General features: G+C 45.1%; 1 protein-coding gene across 1 annotated transcript in view; it reads right to left on the reverse strand.

The window, feature by feature from the left end:
* Dock5 (dedicator of cytokinesis 5) overlaps positions 1 to 18,168 on the reverse strand; it is a 192,279-nt gene that overhangs the window by 79,522 nt on the left and 94,589 nt on the right. Inside the window, exons 6-10 of the mRNA XM_021181410.3 lie at positions 13,069 to 13,217; positions 9,837 to 9,972; positions 8,054 to 8,211; positions 6,597 to 6,678; positions 3,355 to 3,484 (exon numbers count right to left, since the gene is read on the reverse strand). Of these exons, the coding sequence (XP_021037069.1) occupies positions 3,355 to 3,484; positions 6,597 to 6,678; positions 8,054 to 8,211; positions 9,837 to 9,972; positions 13,069 to 13,217 (655 nt within the window). The remainder of the gene's footprint in view (positions 1 to 3,354; positions 3,485 to 6,596; positions 6,679 to 8,053; positions 8,212 to 9,836; positions 9,973 to 13,068; positions 13,218 to 18,168) is intronic.

Below are 18,168 nucleotides of genomic sequence, written 5' to 3' on the forward strand. Positions count from 1 at the left end.
TCACAAGTCTTGGTTTTTTTTTTGTTATCTGTGTTTATTTGTTCTGTTTGTTTTGTTTTGGACCAGCTGGACTTACCCCAGGGCCTGGCACATGCCAGGAAAGCAAGGTACTACCAAGCCCACACCCACACAATTAGTTTTAAGTTTTTAGCAAAGCCAGGGCATGAATTAACAATGAGCACTTTAAATCACATAACCATTATGCCCAGCTACAGAGAGGATTAACAAGCAAGCTGCAAAGCAGCTGGCTGATAGGAGGCAAGGCCCTGGTAAGAGGGAAAACCATGGTTAATGAATTACAGTCTGGCCGTAAAACACATTAGCAATCCATTTCTCCACATCCCAGATAGTTTGTCACAGTAATGTCCAAAAGAACTCCAAACAATACAGTACACCAGGCCAGGGAATAGTGCTGCCTGGAAGGGGCACACAGTAGGGCATCACATGCAGCTTGCTGTTACCCCTAATAGGACCTGATAAAAAACTGTACCAAAAAATGCTGAGAAACCCATTTCTTAGGGTTTCATCATCTCATGACATGTAACTTTCGTTAATGATTGTCATCAGGGTTAAGAACGAATTAGAATTCGTCTTCTCTGCATTCACTACCCAGATACACACAACTCCCCTACTCCCCTGCACACATACATATACTAACACAGAAAAGGAGAAGGAAGCCTCAACATACATATGCTAACACAGAGAAGAAGACAAAAGCCTTGAGTTTAAGTGTTCGTTTCTTTGGCCTGTTACCAATGGCAGTGACTTCTAATACATCTTTCTTGTGCAGACAAATAAATCTATTGCTATTGCCATGTAGACAGCTAAGTAGACCTGGCTGGGTTCCTTGTATCTTTTGAGATTCTATTTGAATACTTGATCAAGTAGCAATGCTGAGCAAGGTGGGACGGCTCTTACCCAGAAGCTTAATACTTGAAAAGCTGGGACAGGAGCATCTCTGTAAGTTCCAAGCCAGCCTGGGCTACAGACTGAAACTGTGTCTCAAAAAGTCAGTAAGAAGCAATGCTGCTTCCCTAGACACTCCTTGAGCAGCAGGTTTCACGGGGCCCGTCCAAAAGACATGGTAACTGGTCATGTGGGACAGGACCTCAGGGTTGACTGAAGAACATGGGGTATCTGGCCCTGGTCCCAGGAGCGAATTTTTGACATTTCATTGGTGACTTTCAAAAAGCATTACTAATTCAAATCCTAATAAAAGATCAAATATCTGTTCTTGAAATTTAAGAGGCTACAAAGATAGAGGACTGTGATGGCTTATATGTGTTCAGCCCAGGGAGTGGCACTATTAAAAGATGTGGCCCTGTTGGAATAGGTGTGGCCTTGTGGGAGTAGGTATGTCACTGTGGGGGTGGGCTTTAAGACCCTCACCCTAGCTGCCCGGAAGTGAGTATTCTGCTAGTAGCCTTCAGATGAAGATGTAGAACTCTCAGCTCCTCCTGTACCATACCTGCCTGGATTGAAGATCCAGCTGGGTAGGATCTTACCCCCCAATCCCTTAATCTGTTACCTCCTAGAACACAGGATTCAGTTTCATTTCACTTCCTAATGCCCCTTTAATGCTTGAACCACATATTTTATATTTTTCCTTTTTAAGCTTGGTAAACTTATTCAAAGCATTCTACATGAGCCTTAACTAGTCTCTGGTGGGCTTTTTTGAGGCTTCCTTTGTCAATGCAATTAATCTAAGTCTGTTCACCTCAGCCTCAGGCAGATTCTTTAGACAAGGGCAAAAAGTAGCCACATTCTTCAACAAAATACCACAAAAACAGTTTCTAGGCCACATATTGAAATTCTCCACTGAACCCTCTTGGGCCAGGTCCACACAGTTCAAATCACTCTCAGTAGCAAAGTCTTCCATATTCCAACTAGGATAGCCCATTAAGCCCCAGTTAAAGCATTCCACTGCTTTCCAAATCCGAAGTTCCCAAATCCACATTCTTCCAAACAAAAGCATGGTCAGGCCTATCACAGCAATACCCCAGTCCCTGGTATCAACTTCTGTCATAGTTAGAGTTTTACTGCTGTGAACAGACACCATGACCAAGGCAATTCATTTAATTTGAGCTGGCTTACAGGTTCAGAGGTTCAGTCCATTATCATTAAGGCAGGAACATGGCAGCATCCAGGCAGGCATGGTACAGGAGATACTGAGAGTCCTACAGCTTCATAATATGGCTGCAAGCAGAATACTCGCTTCCAAGCAGCTAGGATGAGGGTCTTAAAGCCCACACCCACAGTGACAGACCTACTCCAACAGGGCCACATCTTCTAATAGTGCCACTCCCGACAATATACAAACCATCACAAGGACTTCTTGGGACATCCTGAGGATTAGTTGAAGCTACGAATTCTCTTTGAAGGCCCTTAGTGATACAAAGTCACCTTTGAGAAAGGAGTCTCCTAAGCATGAGAAACACTTTGCAGAGCACCTGCTAGCAAGCAGTCCTACTATCTGTGAAACATGGTACTGGGCACAAAAGGGAAACACAATCAGTGGCTACACAAGGACATAAGAGTCAAGGCAAGAGAACTGATCATCCTGGGGCATGAATGGTGTGCGCCTAAGACCAACCACCACACCACGAGCCATTGCTTCCCATCTTTAGGGGCTGCCCTGTTATCTCTGTCTGCCTCCAGCCAGTCAGCCACCTTCTTTTCTCCATCTCTTTTCATTGCTATAAGTGGGGTAAAATATACATTACATAAAAACTGCCGTCTTAGCCACCGTTAAGTGGTTAAGTGGAAGAAAGTACACTAACCTTATGTAACCATCACCGTCATCCACCACAAGAACTCTCATTTTCTCAAAGGGAGCCCTATCCTCAAAAAGCAATTTGCCTCTCTCTTCAAGCCCTGCCAGTCCTATTCAACGGCTTCTGAACCTGACTCTTCTAAGCACCTCATATAAATGAATCCTGCAGTGGTGAGTTTTGTGTGTGTGTGTGTGTGTGTGTGTGTGTGTGTGTATGGCTTATTGTACTTAGCTCAATGTTCTCAACATTCAGCAATACTGTGGCATGAGTCAGAAATTCCTTCCCTATTAAGGCAGAATAGAACCTCCTTTCAATAGCTATGCCACATTTATTTATCCATTCATCTACTGATGTATACTTGAGCACATAGTCCCCTTCGGCGCTTGTGAATAATTCCACTGTGAAGGTGGTGTTTCTTTAAGACCTTGCCTTTCAGTTCTTTGGGGAATATACCTAAAATGGGATTTCTGTCGAATATGAGATCAGATGATGGGTCTACATTTAGGTCTTTTAGAAACTGCAGAGAAGGGCGTCCCTAGAAGTGATACCATATTCCTTGGACTCTAGGCTTTCATCATACCTGCTACTCCAAAGGGCCTCCGGAGCCCACAGGTGTGCTTCTTGCCCTCCTTCAGCTCCATGCGGCCCACCCGGACAATCTGGCACACGAGGCTGATGCGTGGCCGGATGAGGTCTGTGCTGCTGAGGTCCTGCAAGCAGAGAACACATGAGAGGCTGGCTGCCCTGTCCTGCCTGGAGCACACTACCCCATGCCAAACCACCACAACAATGCCTCTCTTTCTGCCCATCTAAGAATTACAGAGAACAGGGAAAATTACTCTCTAATTATTTATAAAACAGTCTTCTTTTCTTCCCTGGTTCCAACTTAGCATTTTAAGATTACATCAGACTTAGTCTAACACCCCTAGGTAGAGAGGTAGGGAGGTGGGCAAGGGGTTATTAACCAAGATGCTCTCTGATGTTTTGGGTCCTTCTGCTTCACATCTTAGTATAAGACACATCTCAGGGTCAAGTGACACAGAAACTTGCACGATGCTGATGTTCACTGGGCATCCACAGAAGCCTGAAAGGGCTCAGGGTGGCCTTGATCTTCCTAAGTAACTGAGGTTGACCTTGAACTTGCTGCCTTGACAGATCTTGCTGCCTTCTCCTCTTTCTTCCTGGGATTACAGGTATCCACCATCGCCCCACTCTTCACCCTCAGCTCATCTTCTAAACAATCCCAGAGTCAAGTGTAGCCTAGGCATGGTTTGTGAGGTTCCTTACAGGCCTCCTGAGAGGCCCTTTCCATGAACACTGAATAGCAACAGGGGAGTGTGTGTGTGTGTGTGTGTGTGTAGTTGTTCCTATTTGGAGCTGAGGCTCCTGTGTGTGTTTTTAAGGAGGGGCAAATGAGCCAGAAATGAGCTCATATATCTCATTCAGTTAACATCAAAAATAACCTCATTATATCTCAGAACCCTTTAAGGCAACAGCAGCCCCAGCCTTACTGAATCAAAAAGTACTTTTCAAATAATCATTCCAAATCTACGCCCTGTAATTTGCTAGAGACGCATCACTGAGACAGCAATATACACCAGTAATCCCCTGCCCTGAATCTCTGCTTGAGGTTCTGCAAACCTTTCATTAATAGAAAACAAAGTCACTGGGTGGCCGGTTCTAGAAACCGGAGCATATTGATATCATTACATAATACATAGTCGTTTATAAATGAGTCCTGAAGACTATCTAATGACCAAGGAAATGGCCACCACATTTTATTTAATTGAAAAGGCTAGACATGAAATTTACATACTAGATGACCCTCTGGCTGACTGGAGAGAGGGTGTTGGGGGCGGGGTGGGGGTGGGGGAGGAGGAAAGGAAAGAGCAAGTGCAGCTGTTGTAAGTTAAGGCTGATTAAAACGATAAACCAAAGATTTAACCATGCCTGTAAGAACCAGCCACGTGGTCTGACAAACACCATTATTACAGGGAAATCCTTACTTTGTTTCAAAACTGAACAAATACTAAAGTCTTGGGGGGGGGGGACCATCTCAGAACATTCTATGCCTGCATTTGCAGAGGGTAGAGCCAGGAATGGCTCTGTGTAGGGACAGAGAAGCCTGTGTGTGTCCTGGAGCTGGGAGGCTGACAGAGGTGGGACATAGTTAGGTGTCACTAGAGCTTGGGCTCGGGGCTTTCCTTGTCTTAGACTCGGATAAAGCAGGAGATAAAGCACTTGTGTGGACTGGTAGGAGGTGGAGCTCTCTCACTAGAGGAGCTAGGGACCTAGATGTCAAGGTTTCCCAGGTCCCCTGGTGGCCCCAGAGTGTGTCCTTAAAAAGAAAAGTGCGAGGAGCTCAGAAAGTTCAAACTATGAGGAAGACAGTTGCCAGGTCCAATCTACAGCCCCATACACTGCCATGCTCCTGAGCTGCAGGTTGCAGCACCCGGCAGGGAAGGGACTGGGTCACATTCACCCTCACTGTGACCTTGGTTTGGAAGCTCTTCTTCCAGTTAGGAATTGGCATAGCTGATGCTCTACAACTTGCCTTACTCAAAAGTCTTCTATTTATGTGTTTTGGAGTGCTGGGCCCTGAACCTACGGCCCAGTGCTTACTAAGGGAGTGCCCGTACCACAGTTCTCCACACCCAGCACTTAACTTAATCAATCTATTTAAAACACAAGCTTCAAGGCTGGGGAGATGGCTCAGTGTATAAAGTATTTATTTGCCATGAAAGCATGAGAAACTGAGCCCAGGTCCTCAGAACTCGTGTAAAGCCGGGTACTACTGCACACACACCTGCAACCCTCACGTTCTCAGGTAAGATGGGAGACAGACACAGGAGACTCTTCAGAAAGGCCTCGAATACGCAATGACAAACAGCAAAGTGACCCTCGTCTTAAAGCAATGTGGGAGGTGAGGACAGTAAGAAAACACCCAAGGCTGTCCCCTAGTCTCTGCACGTGAACTATGACACCTGGGAACAACACAGATACAAAAAGCTAAATCCACATATATGCATGTAGCCACAATTAAGGGGTGTGTATGTGTGGGGGGGGGGGAGGCCGTGAATTTTAAAGAGAGCAAGGAGAGATTATATGGGAGGGCCAGGAAAGAGCAAAGCCAAGGGGAGAATAACGTACTTACATTAATCTCAAAAATAAAATAGACAATAAGAGGAGGAAACCATTGTCATTATAATAAAATCAATAAACAACTAACTGCAATGAAATTGAGAACAAAAATGAAATAAATAAACGTACAGCTGAAGCACTGCCTCCCTGCACAATGCTCTGGCAAAGCCCCTGGTAGCACTTCAGGATTGTCCATGTCGTTCATATTTACTGGCTTGTGTCCTTATCGTGTACGGTTGTCTTTTCCACCAGCACAAACGCTGCTCAAGGACACAGTTCCTTTCCCTGTTTTGCTCACAAATGGTCAAGTGTGCACATCAGCATGTAGTACCTACTTTGTGTTCACTAAGTGACTAAATGACTGTGTTACCCCTACTCATTGAACAATGATGACTGTCCTTTCTGCCTTTATGTTTTCCATATATCTAGCACTGTATCCACTGTAAGAAAACATTGAAACAGAAAGTGAGGCCGGGCTAGTGAGATGACTCCATGGATAAAGCCACTTGCTGCCAAGACTGAGGATCTGAGTTCTATCCCTGGATCCTACCCAGTGGGGAAAGAACCTACTTCTGCAAATGGGCTTCTGACCGCCACAGCAACACGCCCATACACATGCGCATACAGAGACACAGAAAATAAACGAATGCAGAAACTTCTTAGGAAGGAGACAGGACTCACGGTGAACACTGCTTGCAGGTTATTCAGCTTCTCTATCTCCTTGGGCATCCCGTTACTGCCCCAGCGAATTAGGTAGTTCTCACTAGCAAGAAAAGAAAAGAATTTACTCTTAATCAGAGGCCAGCTGGAACAGAGGCTGCTCACAGATACACTTGCAAGGGTCAAAACAAGGGACAGAAGTGTCCCACAGCAAGGCAGGACTGGGGAAGCGTGCACACCTTCCCGTGGGGCTTCTGCCTTTGGAAGAGTCCCTGCTATGGGGGACATCCTATACAGTGGCAGGCACTGCTCACGGTGGCCCAGACATGGGATTTTATAAGATTCTTTTGTCTGGGGGTCTTTGTCCTACCTCAAATTTCTTGTATACAAGCTCTGGCTTTGCTAAAGTGAGAGTTTAATTTTAGGGTCAGGCATGGTGGCTCTGAATGGCAATTTTAGCATGCTGAAGGCTGACTGACATTATTTAAAGCTAGCCTGGGCTATAAAGTAAACTGACCAGCCTGAGACAGTCAGTGAAACCCTGTCTCAAGAGGCCACATTTACAAAAGCTTAAATTGTTAAGTCACCCCCAATCCATCTTCCACCATCCACACTATACCTAGGCCCTAGTAATCACCCTTCACTGAAGCTAAATCCCCATTTCCTAAGTTGCTCCGTAAAGAGCCATGCTGGGGCTCACCTATATCCTGACTCTTCCTTATAGTCTTGAAACTTTATGTAAACCTTTTTTTTTTTTTTCCTGAGGAGTTTGGGGGCTCCTGGTTCAGAGTTGAGCTGCAAGCAGAATTTTCAAACACACAGCCCCTAACTACCCAGCTGTCGCTGCTGAACCTGCAAAAGGGCATCATCAGTCATCCCCACAGCCCACAGCTGCCATGAGAGGTTACAGTGGGTAGAGCACACTCCATGGGCTTGAACAAACATAGAACGATGGGCAGTCACCAATACAGCGTCCTACAGCTCAGCCGTGAAACCCCACTGTGTTCTTCTCATCTCTGTCCTTCCTCCTGTACGGTCTTCTGAATTCTTTATCCTTGTCCCTCTCCTAAGCAGTTTTATTCATTCCTTTATTGTTCTTCTTGTTTCGTTCGTTGAGACAGGGTTTCTCTGTGTAACCCTAGCTGTCCTCGAACTCACTCTGTAGACCAGGCTGGCTTTGAACTCAAGAGATCTGCCTGCTGCTGCCTTCTGAGTGCTGTGATTAAAGGTGTGCATCACCATGCTTGGCTATTTTATTCACTCTTAAAACCCTACAGATGTGGAATCTGAAGCTGCACGGTGCCAGAGCCCATGTACAAAGCCTCCAGAGACCAAAGGACTTTATTTTCTACTGTTGGAAGTGACTATACCCACCCTCTACATCTCCCTGTCTCAAACCCAGTGAAGGGCTCCTGGATAGGGCTAGGTAAAGACTGTACTTTGCAAGGCCAAGCACAGGTGACAAGGGTCTCCATTACCTGATGAAGGTGGACTGGTCTGGATCATACAGGGCTATGAACAGCTCCGCATCCTCCCCGATGTTACAGACAAAGTTCTTGAAGTTCACATAGAGGCCATAGGTGTGGACAGTACTGAAGATTGCCTGGCCTCTCAAGTCCAGGTTCTGCAAAATGCTCTGAGCCGGAAAACGGGAGAGAAGACTTCAGCAAATAAATGGGGGTGGAAAGTTGGCAAAGAAATCAACCTACAAACAAGGGACAGCTACCACCACCAGGGAGAAACACTTGCTGAGAACTGAACAGATGAGGACCAATCATCCCTCAGTTCAACAAACACATCAGCATCATCAGGCAGGCCAAGTGGTCCTGTTCAGGGCCTTGAGCCCAGATCATTCAACAAATGCTTTCCAAGAGGCTAAAGAGATGGCTTGATCTATAAAGTGCTTGCAGTGGAAGAATGAGGACCAGGGTTCAGATCCCCAACAGTCATGTAAATCCCTACTGAGCAGAGCAGCCCACCTGTCATTCCAGCCTATAGGATGTAGAGATGGAATCTTGGAACAAGCTGGCTAACTAGACTAACTGCCTTGGGAAGCTCTGGGCTCAAGTGAGAGACCCTGTCTCAGCATGGAAATGGAGTGTGATAGAGGAAGACACCCAATGCCAACATCTGGTCTCCACTTCGCACATACATATTCATGTGGGCCCACACATGTGCAAACAGACATACCTACAAGCACACAAACCACGTGCATACACTTGGAAAGCAAACATATGCTGTCTTCAGGTGATAACTCAGTTTTCAGCAGAATTGTGAAGCTTTTGTGTCCTACGATGGGACTCTGGAGGAAGCTTAAAAACACAAACACTTGACCCACTACCCAACTTTACAGGAAACAAAGGTTTCACAGAAGGCTTTACCCTTGGGTGTGGTTGTCACATATTGTCATGACTGTGCCCCAGAAAGCAAAAGCAACACAGAGACACATCTTTCTGCATCTAAACAGACAAAATGTCAACATGACAGGAGCACAAGACCAGAAGATGCTAACCCATTTGTTCTTTTTCTGATTTTCTTTACCTTTCTTAGTTTTCTTTACTTTCCAAACATGTTATTTAAAAATTGTTTTACTTCGGAAATCATAATATTTATACCAAATACAGAGGATTATAATATAAAAAGTCCTTCTTCTTACCCAGTTCTCTTTCCCAGGGGCAGCTTTATTTTTTTATTTTTATTTTTTTTTGTATCTATTTTATGGGTATGAGTGTTTTGACTGCATGTGCGTCTATGTACCATGTGCATGCCTGGTACCTGCTGAGGTCAGAGGAAGACACAGATCCCTTGGAACTGCAGTTATGACTAGCGGTGACGCATTATGTAGGTGCTGGGAATTGAACTCAGGCCCAGAGAAAAGTTTTAATGGCTAGTTCATTACTAGCCATTCCCAGTTACTTTGTGTATATGCAAGCACTGAAGTGTGTACACCCTTTTGTAGGCATTTTTTAATACAAATACCATTTTACACAAATAGCTCTGCATCTTTCTACACACACACACACACACACAGAGTCACACTCACTCATACAAACACACACACACACACACACACACTTTTGTTCCCTTTCCAAAGGAGAACACACACACTGGCCTCATTCTTTCTGTCCACTTTTAAGCAAGGCCACACGTGATTCTTCTAGGCATTGCTATTCTTATTCTCTATTACTCATTTTTGGCATTAAAAACAAAAGCAAAGAATGAAGTCCTAGCAGCCTGCCCTGCCCCCTGGAGGAAGCATACCTTCTCCTCTTGGATCTTTTCCTCTATCCTTTTAGAAGCCACTTCATGGGCCCTGAATAGGGCGACAGTGCTGGTGTCATCTGGATCTAAGATGTTTCCATTGTCGTCCCGCACGACCAGATCCAGTCCAAGCATTCTGGAGAGAAAGGAGATGGTAAGTAGTTCTCCCCTCCACTGCTAGGTTCTTTATAGATGAACCTGTATCAGAAAGCCTAGGGGACCCAGGAGAAAAGGGCAGGGGCTGGGCACAGCCCAGGAGTTTCTTCTTTCAACCTCTATTTCCTTTCTACATAGCAATCATGCTGTGGAGCTTAGTGGGCCACCTAGCCAAACCTGTGTGCAAGTGCCAAGGAAATCGGCCTAAAACAAGAACAGGAAAATTGGCATTGATTGTGACCAAAGCCCTCTTTGCAGTGATTCCCTGCCTGTCTCCTGTGGTCTGGCATGGCAATAGGCACAGAGCCATGCACCATCCTTCAGAGGTCTCCCTTGGCACCCTTACTCAATACTGTCTGTAAACCCTGGTGGCTACCCGCTCATAATCCATCTCTATGCTGGCTCTGCAGTCATTCACACTCTAGTCTGAACCTGAGCTTTGATTGCTGCTCTCTTGGACCCCTTCACGTTACCATAGGAACTTGATCGAGATAACGGCAGTAAAGTAGCTATAGAACTTCACATGCAGTAAGCACCAATAAATGTTTGCTCCGACTGCAGAGAATGGTACGAGAAAACTGGCAAGGAGAGTTCTCAGGGCTGCGTGGCAAGAGCAGAGACAACCACACCCTTCTCCCAAGGCGTTTGTGCCCAATGGGGACAGAAGTAGGAAGAGCTATGCTTAGTTCCAAGAAGTCAGAAGGGACTGGCAAAACAAAAGTACCTGCTCAGTCCTCAGCCTACATTCAAGGCACCTGCGCAGAGCAGTTACTCAAGAGATAACAACCAGAGCTACCAAGTCCTCGGGAAGAAAGCAAAGATGCCCCAATTCCCTCCACCCTGCTCTACAGCAACTCTGGATGAGAGATCTGCACTGGCAGCTTCCTTCCCAGGGCAGCCAGACCCACAGCCCACCCAGACCTGTGAGAGACAGCATGCTGGTCGAGCTGGGTCACGGATGTACTGATAGAAAGCCTCAGTTTTCTGAGCTGCGCCCAAGGACAGCTGTGGGGAAGGGCTGGCATGTTTGCCATGTGAAGACATTAACATGTTATGCCAGGCCTTGGGGGACCTCCAGGACAATGTTACTGTGTCAAGATCATAAAAGGACGGAGCCTCGTCCTACCTCAGCTGGCTTTACAAAAAGTCCCAAGACCCTGCATGAGAAGCTGTGTACCTGCAGCAGTTACCGTCACCCAGTGTCTATATCATTTACTTTTTCTTGCTCTTATGGAAAACAAAAAACAAAAAAATAAAAACAAAAACAAAAAACTGACAAAAACAACTTAGGGGAAAAAAACCTTACTCTGGTTCACAGCTCAAGGAATGGAAGAATGGAGGGCCTGAGATAGCCCATCACAGGGTCTGAGATAGCCCATCACAGGGTCTGAGATAGCCCATCACATTAAATCTTCACTTAGAACCAGGCATATGATGGTGCTTAGCAGCTAGGTCTTCTTCAGCCCCGAACTCCACAGAGTGATCCTGCCTCCCATTCAAGGTGGCTCTCCTCTCCTCACTTAATCTAACCTAGAAACCCCCTCACAGACACGCCCAGTTGTTTATCTCCTAGAGGATTTCACATCCACTCTAGGAGACGTCAACATGAACCCTCACAGAGGTCAACAGGGGAGAGGATCCACACCTCAGCTGAAAGAGAGTCAGACCCAGAGCCAGGGAGCCAGGGCCTGTGCTCAAGTTAATGGTTTCTCATTGCCTTTGTGGGCTGAAAGGATGGCTGACCATATCAGGGAATCTGAACTGTCCCATTGCCAAGAATGGGCCCAATGCCAGTTAGGAGAGGATGGGGCAAAAGAAAATGGTGTCTGACAGCAAAAATCCATCACTGGAATAAAAACGTAGTCTCAGGCATCTGAAAAGACCATCCCTATGTGCCTGATCACTCCTGACTTCTCTGCCAATGGAGAAGCTTGGGCAGAAAACCCATTTTCCCTATTCTTGTGTCAGTCAATGGGATCAGACGACCCACATGGCACCTGACCTAAGAAGGGAACTGTGATATTTTTCAATGAAATTGTGTATTTTCTAAGATACAAAGACAGTAAATAGTAAGTATTGTTATTTGTCAACTCTAAGATCAAACATTTGTCGTGAGAATAGGGGGCTGCAGAGACATGGGGAAGAGAGGGAAACACCCCTACATGATCATGTGACTGAACACTTGTAGATGGTGGCACTGTTTCTGAGAGCTTGCGAAAGCTTCAGGATGTAGGTTAGCTGATAAACGTGGGCTAGTAGGGATGGGCCTCTGACTCTAGTCTGGTGCACTCTGCTTTCCTGTGTGCTGGGTAAAGGAGCTCCATCATAGCATCCTGCCACAATCTCGTGGGCAGGAACTGCTCTGCAATGCCTTCCCCATTGTGACAAACTCTATTCTCTAGCCAGAGTAAATCATTCCTCCCTCTAGCTGCTTCTTCTATCCAGTACTTGGCCACATACAAGAAGGACCTTGGACTCCCCAAGAATCACTTATACAGGGAAGGAAGTAGTTAATTGATATAGTTGTATAGGAAGAATAATCTCTAATTTTTGCACAGTAGCAAAACTGTGGTTGGCAAAAATTAACTTTATATGTCAAAATATCTAGTAAAGATGATTTTAAATGCGCTTAACACAAGAAATGATGATTGCCTAAGTGATGTGAATGCTATTGAGCCTCATTAATCATCCTTACATATAAGTACTATATGCATGCACCCTGTAAATTATGTATAATGTGTAAGAACCTCATTTATTTTCTGTCTTGATTTTTAGACAGAGTCTCATATAGCCAACTATCCTGGCCTTGAACTTACTATGAAGTCATGCATCCTTAACCAGAACTTCTGATCCTCCTGCCTCTATCTGTAAAGTTCTGGGATCAGAGCTCCCACACCAATTTATATAGTGCTGGGCTTTGTGCAAGCTCAGCAAATATTCCACCAACTGGTCTACCTCCTCAACCCTCCATTTGAAACCATTTAAAGGATTTTCTTTTGAAGTTTCTGTGAATACTATCTAGTATGAAGGTGCCAGTCATTCCCCACATCCTCAGTGCAAGATGGTCTTGGATTACCTGTTCCCATGATCGATTTTGGCTGTGACCTTCTTCTTCAGCTCTGCAAGTTCATCCTTGGGAAGTGTCCCAGATAGGATCTGGGAACGCCACTCGATCAGACTGTATGTCATTTGCTGCAGCTGGCGGAAGAGTGTGACCTTGTTGTTCTAAAATGGGAAAGGGGGAAAAAAAAGGACAGAGAGAAACATAAAGATTCAATGAAGAGAAGGTATCTATCTTCACACCCTCTGTCTACAGGGAGCTCCTTACTCGTGAGGTCACAGTAAGCTGCACACTTGAGGCACATTTTCATGCTGATAAGCTTTTCTAAGCCATTCTTAATTTGTCCCAGACACAACTCTAAAAATGGGTAAAGAGTTACAGATGGACCCTAAATTATAATAAACCCATGGAATCATGAACAAGTCCAAACATCCTGACCATATCCCTTCCTCTGTTTAAAACCCTTTAGACATTCCCACTAGATATAAGAGGGGTCCATGGTAAGTCCTTTAGTGGCTGGTCTGGACCACATTCCCACCTATATATTTCACGTCACTGTTCATCACAGAATCTCTATGCTTCCTTCATGCACAACAGTGGTCACTCCTTCAAGAGTTCCAGAGCCTATCATGGTTTCCTCCCCACACAGCCGCACTGCCCTTCTCCTTTCAAACCTCTTTTGTGTGTACACGTTCATATATGGGGGTGTACGTGCACATGTGTGTATATACACAAGTGGGGTCACCATCAGGGATCTCCCACATTTGCTTTTCACCTGATTGTTTGAAACAGAGTCTCTGGCTGAGCCTGGAACTCAGTGATTTAGATAGACTGGCTGGTCCACAAGCCATATGAATCTGCTGGTCTCCACCTCCCTGCTGTTTACCATCATGTCCAGCTTTTATGTGGGTGACTGCAATCTGAAATCAGGTCCTCTACTTGCAGGGCAGGCACTTTATCCACTGCACCATCTCCCCAGCCTTACCAGGTTACCTAATTCTGACTGCAGTCTCAACTGAGAAGACTTAGCCTGTGAGTTTGCCATGCCCTCCGCTGATTGGAATTTATAACCCACACCAGCGTTCAGAACCCTGGAAGACTGCCCTGGCTAGCTCTCTCCTGGCCAGCTTTCTCATTCCTTTTGTGTCTGTGCCTGCAAAAGACACTGGAGGATGAATTGCAAATGGAGAAATAACTAATTCAGAGATATGGAATATTGGAAAATATAACTTTAAATTTTATTTTATTTTAATCTCTATTCCCGCCAGCAGATGGACACCGAACTGTTACTCCGGGCATTACTAGTAACTCAATGAACTGAGCTAAAGCAAAGTTACAACCAAATTATCATTTGTAGCGCAATTATTTATTTATTTATTTACTTATTTGGTTTTTCAAGACAGGGCTTCTCTGTGTAGCCCTGGCTGTCCTGGAACTCACTCTGTAGACCAGGCTGGCCTCGAACTCAGAAATCCGCCTGCCTCTGCCTCCCAAGTGCTGGAATTAAAAGGCGTGCGCCACCACTGCCCGGCTGTAGCTCAATCATTTTGAGAGCCAAATGCTTGATGTCTGAGCCCTCACCATCTCTGTTCTAAATGGTTAACTTGATCATTATGTACTCTTAAAAAAAAACCATCAGCCAGTGAGAATGATCTGGAAATACAGTTCTTGTATTCCTGGAGAATCCAGCATTCTAGAAGTGGAGGAAAGTAATAAGCGGACACACGTAAGTATCTGTTTATCATATACTATCTTTATCATGTACTATGTTATTGTTTTCCCTAGCAGCAACAGAATTGAACTTAGGGCCTAGAAAAGTACTCTTAGTGCTGAGCTAGCTACAGCCATGCTTATGCTATTATATCTATACACACAAGATAACCTCAGATCATGAAAAGTAAGAAAACGGAAATAATTGAAAGACAAAATTGAACAAACTAGATACAGTGATGCACACCTTTAACCCCAGCACTTGGGAAATGGAGGAGAGAATAACTCTGTGAGTTCAAGGCCAGGCTCGACTACACAGGGTGACCCTGTTTCTAAAGACAAAGTGCAATATATACACATGATGGAGGGGGACATCTTAGACAACCAGGAAAGTATACATATATGAAATGAATCAAATAAAAATGCGTACAGTACTGCTCATTACTTATGGCCTGGGATGCTAATGTTTCCTTGTTTGTAGGTAAAAGTCATGATACTGTTATAGGACTTCTGAGGTTCATTTACAACTCACTGGTTGTGTGTCAACTATTATAAGCGCTCAATAAATGTCTAAGCCATTACAACCTTGGTTCTACTGCTCCTTTAGATAGAGAAGACATAGGCAGACAGACAGACAGACAAGAGAGGTGAAAGAGCAAGGGTATGTTCTAATGGCTGCCACTATTTCCCTCTTGTTGGTCTTCTCTAACAACTCCAGGAACACATTCCCAGGCAAAGGCAACAACCAGAACAGAGCTGAAACCATCCAAGATATTCCTGAACAAAGCATAGGTCTAAGAGGGAAGAGGCCTGGGCCTATGGGTGCGGCAGCAAGGATAAGATTAGTAACTTTTGATAGAAATTCTAAACAAGTTCAAAGTTCACAGGAACACAAAGGAGAGGGAGGAGGTGCCATTCAGCAGAGTTCTCCAGGGGCAGCGCAAGTCGAAAGGCAATTCCTGTTCCAAACCAGGAAGGTATTTACATCTCTGTGCAATCTCCAGAGCCAGGTCTTAGGAAAGCACAAAGAAATATTTAAAGATCATGTATTCAATCCACTAGGTAAAACCCCTGCCTTTCCAGTTCAATTCTGCATAGAACGCTCCCATTCCAACATCTTACAAACTGAGGAGGGGAAGGGAGGCGAATTAAATCTACAGACTTTGCCTTTCAGAACTGCTAGACAGTAAAGAGATATTTTTTCCTTTCCTGTGACTCCTCTACTCCTGTAGTTTTTAGCATCTTCTAGCTATAATTAAGCTATTAATTTCCATACTCTGAAACAAGAAAGGGTTCAAGGGGCCCAGGGAATCCTTAGCATGAGGTGGTGCTTTGTTTGGGGTCCATGTTCACAAGTTCTTGGTCTCAATTATATCAGACATTATCCGAGGCAATTTAATTACTGCCTGTCCGTATCAGCCTTGTTCGACAAGTCCTTCCCCCAAAGAGGGATGAAGACAGCCATTATTCTCCTGCTCGCTGTGCCAAACTCATTCTCAATAGACGAGCTGGAACAGGCCAAAGGAAGTGAGCTCCCCCACTTACTTCAAGGAGGTGGGCTTTGTTCTGACTGCTCTGAGCTAAGCTGTCTACATCCTAGATGCCTCTCTCAACTCCTCTGCCACCTCATGCATTTTGGGGGTTAAGCATGTGAGCGCAGAGGAAGATCCAGCACTCCCAAGTAGAGTGGGTCTGTTATATTCTTCTGTGCCTCTCCTGTTGCCCTCTTCAGTGGTTTGCATATAGCTTGTTTTCCCCAAGGGGTCCAGTGCTGGAGGCATGGTCTGCAGAACCATGAAGTCAGCAACTTTATGAGTGGCTCAGGAGGAGGTAATTAAACCACAGAGGATGTGGCCCAGTGAAGGGGATTGAAGTTGGCCTCCTGGACTAAGCTAATTCATTTTTCTAAAAAACAAAACAAAACAAAACAAAACCCTATTTATTCTTTGATAACTTCATACACATATACGGTACATCTCAAGCATATCCTTTCTCCAGTCCCCTTCCCACCTTCATGATTTTTGGTGATTTGTAAACCCACCTATTCTAGGTAACACAGCTTGCTGAGCAGTGCTCTTGGCTTGATCTTGTATAGGTTTGGGACAAGTAGCTACAGCTGCTGTGAGTCCATGAGCACCATAGCACATCCAGAAGAGGGCATTTCAAATACTCCTCTCCACCATTCTTAGATTCTCTCTGCCCCCTTTAACATGATGATGTTCCCTGAGCATTGATGGCAATGGGAGTAGGGTGTGTGTGTGTGTGTGTGTGTGTGTGTGTGTGTGTGTGATATAGTATAGATAAGAGTATAGGACAGTATAAACTTATAAATAGATATAAATCTATACTATAATATAGATGTCTCCTTTAGGCTGAGCTCTCAATGACCGCCGACTCTCGGCTCTTTGACTAACGGCTCCTGCAGACGGCAGCACTCTGGCTAAGGTGGAGAACTTAGGCTCATTCTCAATAGAGCTGTTAGGAGAGACTGTGGACCTGGACCCCTAATCACTGCTGCCTCACCCTGGGAGGGACCCTCCTTGCACACAATCCTGTCATGAAGTACTCTTCCTTATATGACTGGGCAACAGGGATAAACAGATACAGCTGTCTGATCCTGAACCTTTGGTTTCCAAAGCTGGGAGCAAAACAAACCTTTCCTCTTTATGCAGCAACTGAGTTCAAGTGTTTTGTGCTAGGAGCAGAAAATGGACTAAAAGAGCCTCCTTCCTGGCCTTTGGTTCCTACAGCCTACCTAGCCCAGGCCTGCCCTTTGCAGACCTCTCCTCCACTATCTCTAGTCTTCCTTTCACCAGGTTAGTCTTTTCTGCATTATCAGCCATTGTCACAACATTAGATAACTTCTTTGACCTTCTCTGAAAAAGTCAGCACAATCCTGGGGTACAATAAGAACCTGGGAACAAATCTGATGTTTGCTTAAATTTTTAAAAGAACAGACCTGGTTTGAATTTCAGTGAAGAACGGTTGGTCACCCCCACAGAACACACCCCAGATACTATTTTCTACCAGACGGTATTGATATCCCTGTATTTCACTTGGTGTATTTGTAATCCAGACGCTTATCTTTGTTTTCCTTCTTTGTTAAAATTTCTGGAGATTTAAAACAAAGTCACAAGAAAAGACAGCTTTGCCTCCCATGGTGACAGGAATGTAGAAGTCACCCAAGGAGTGTTTCAGAAATTTGGAGTCTGTTCAGATCATGACTTTGATCAATTGGGTCCCAAGGGGGAGAGAAGAAGAAGGCGAAGGCGGAGGCGGAGGCGGAGGTGGAGAAGGAGGAGGAGGAGGAGGAGGAGGAGGACGTGAAGGAGGAGAAAGCAAAGGAGAAGGCGAAGGAGAATGTGAAGGAGGAGGAGGAGGAAGAGGAGAAGGATGATGATGATG

This window comes from Mus caroli, unplaced genomic scaffold (genome assembly GCF_978045245.1).
Source record: "Mus caroli unplaced genomic scaffold, Mus_caroli_1 scaffold_12, whole genome shotgun sequence".
NCBI lineage: Eukaryota > Metazoa > Chordata > Mammalia > Rodentia > Muridae > Mus > Mus caroli.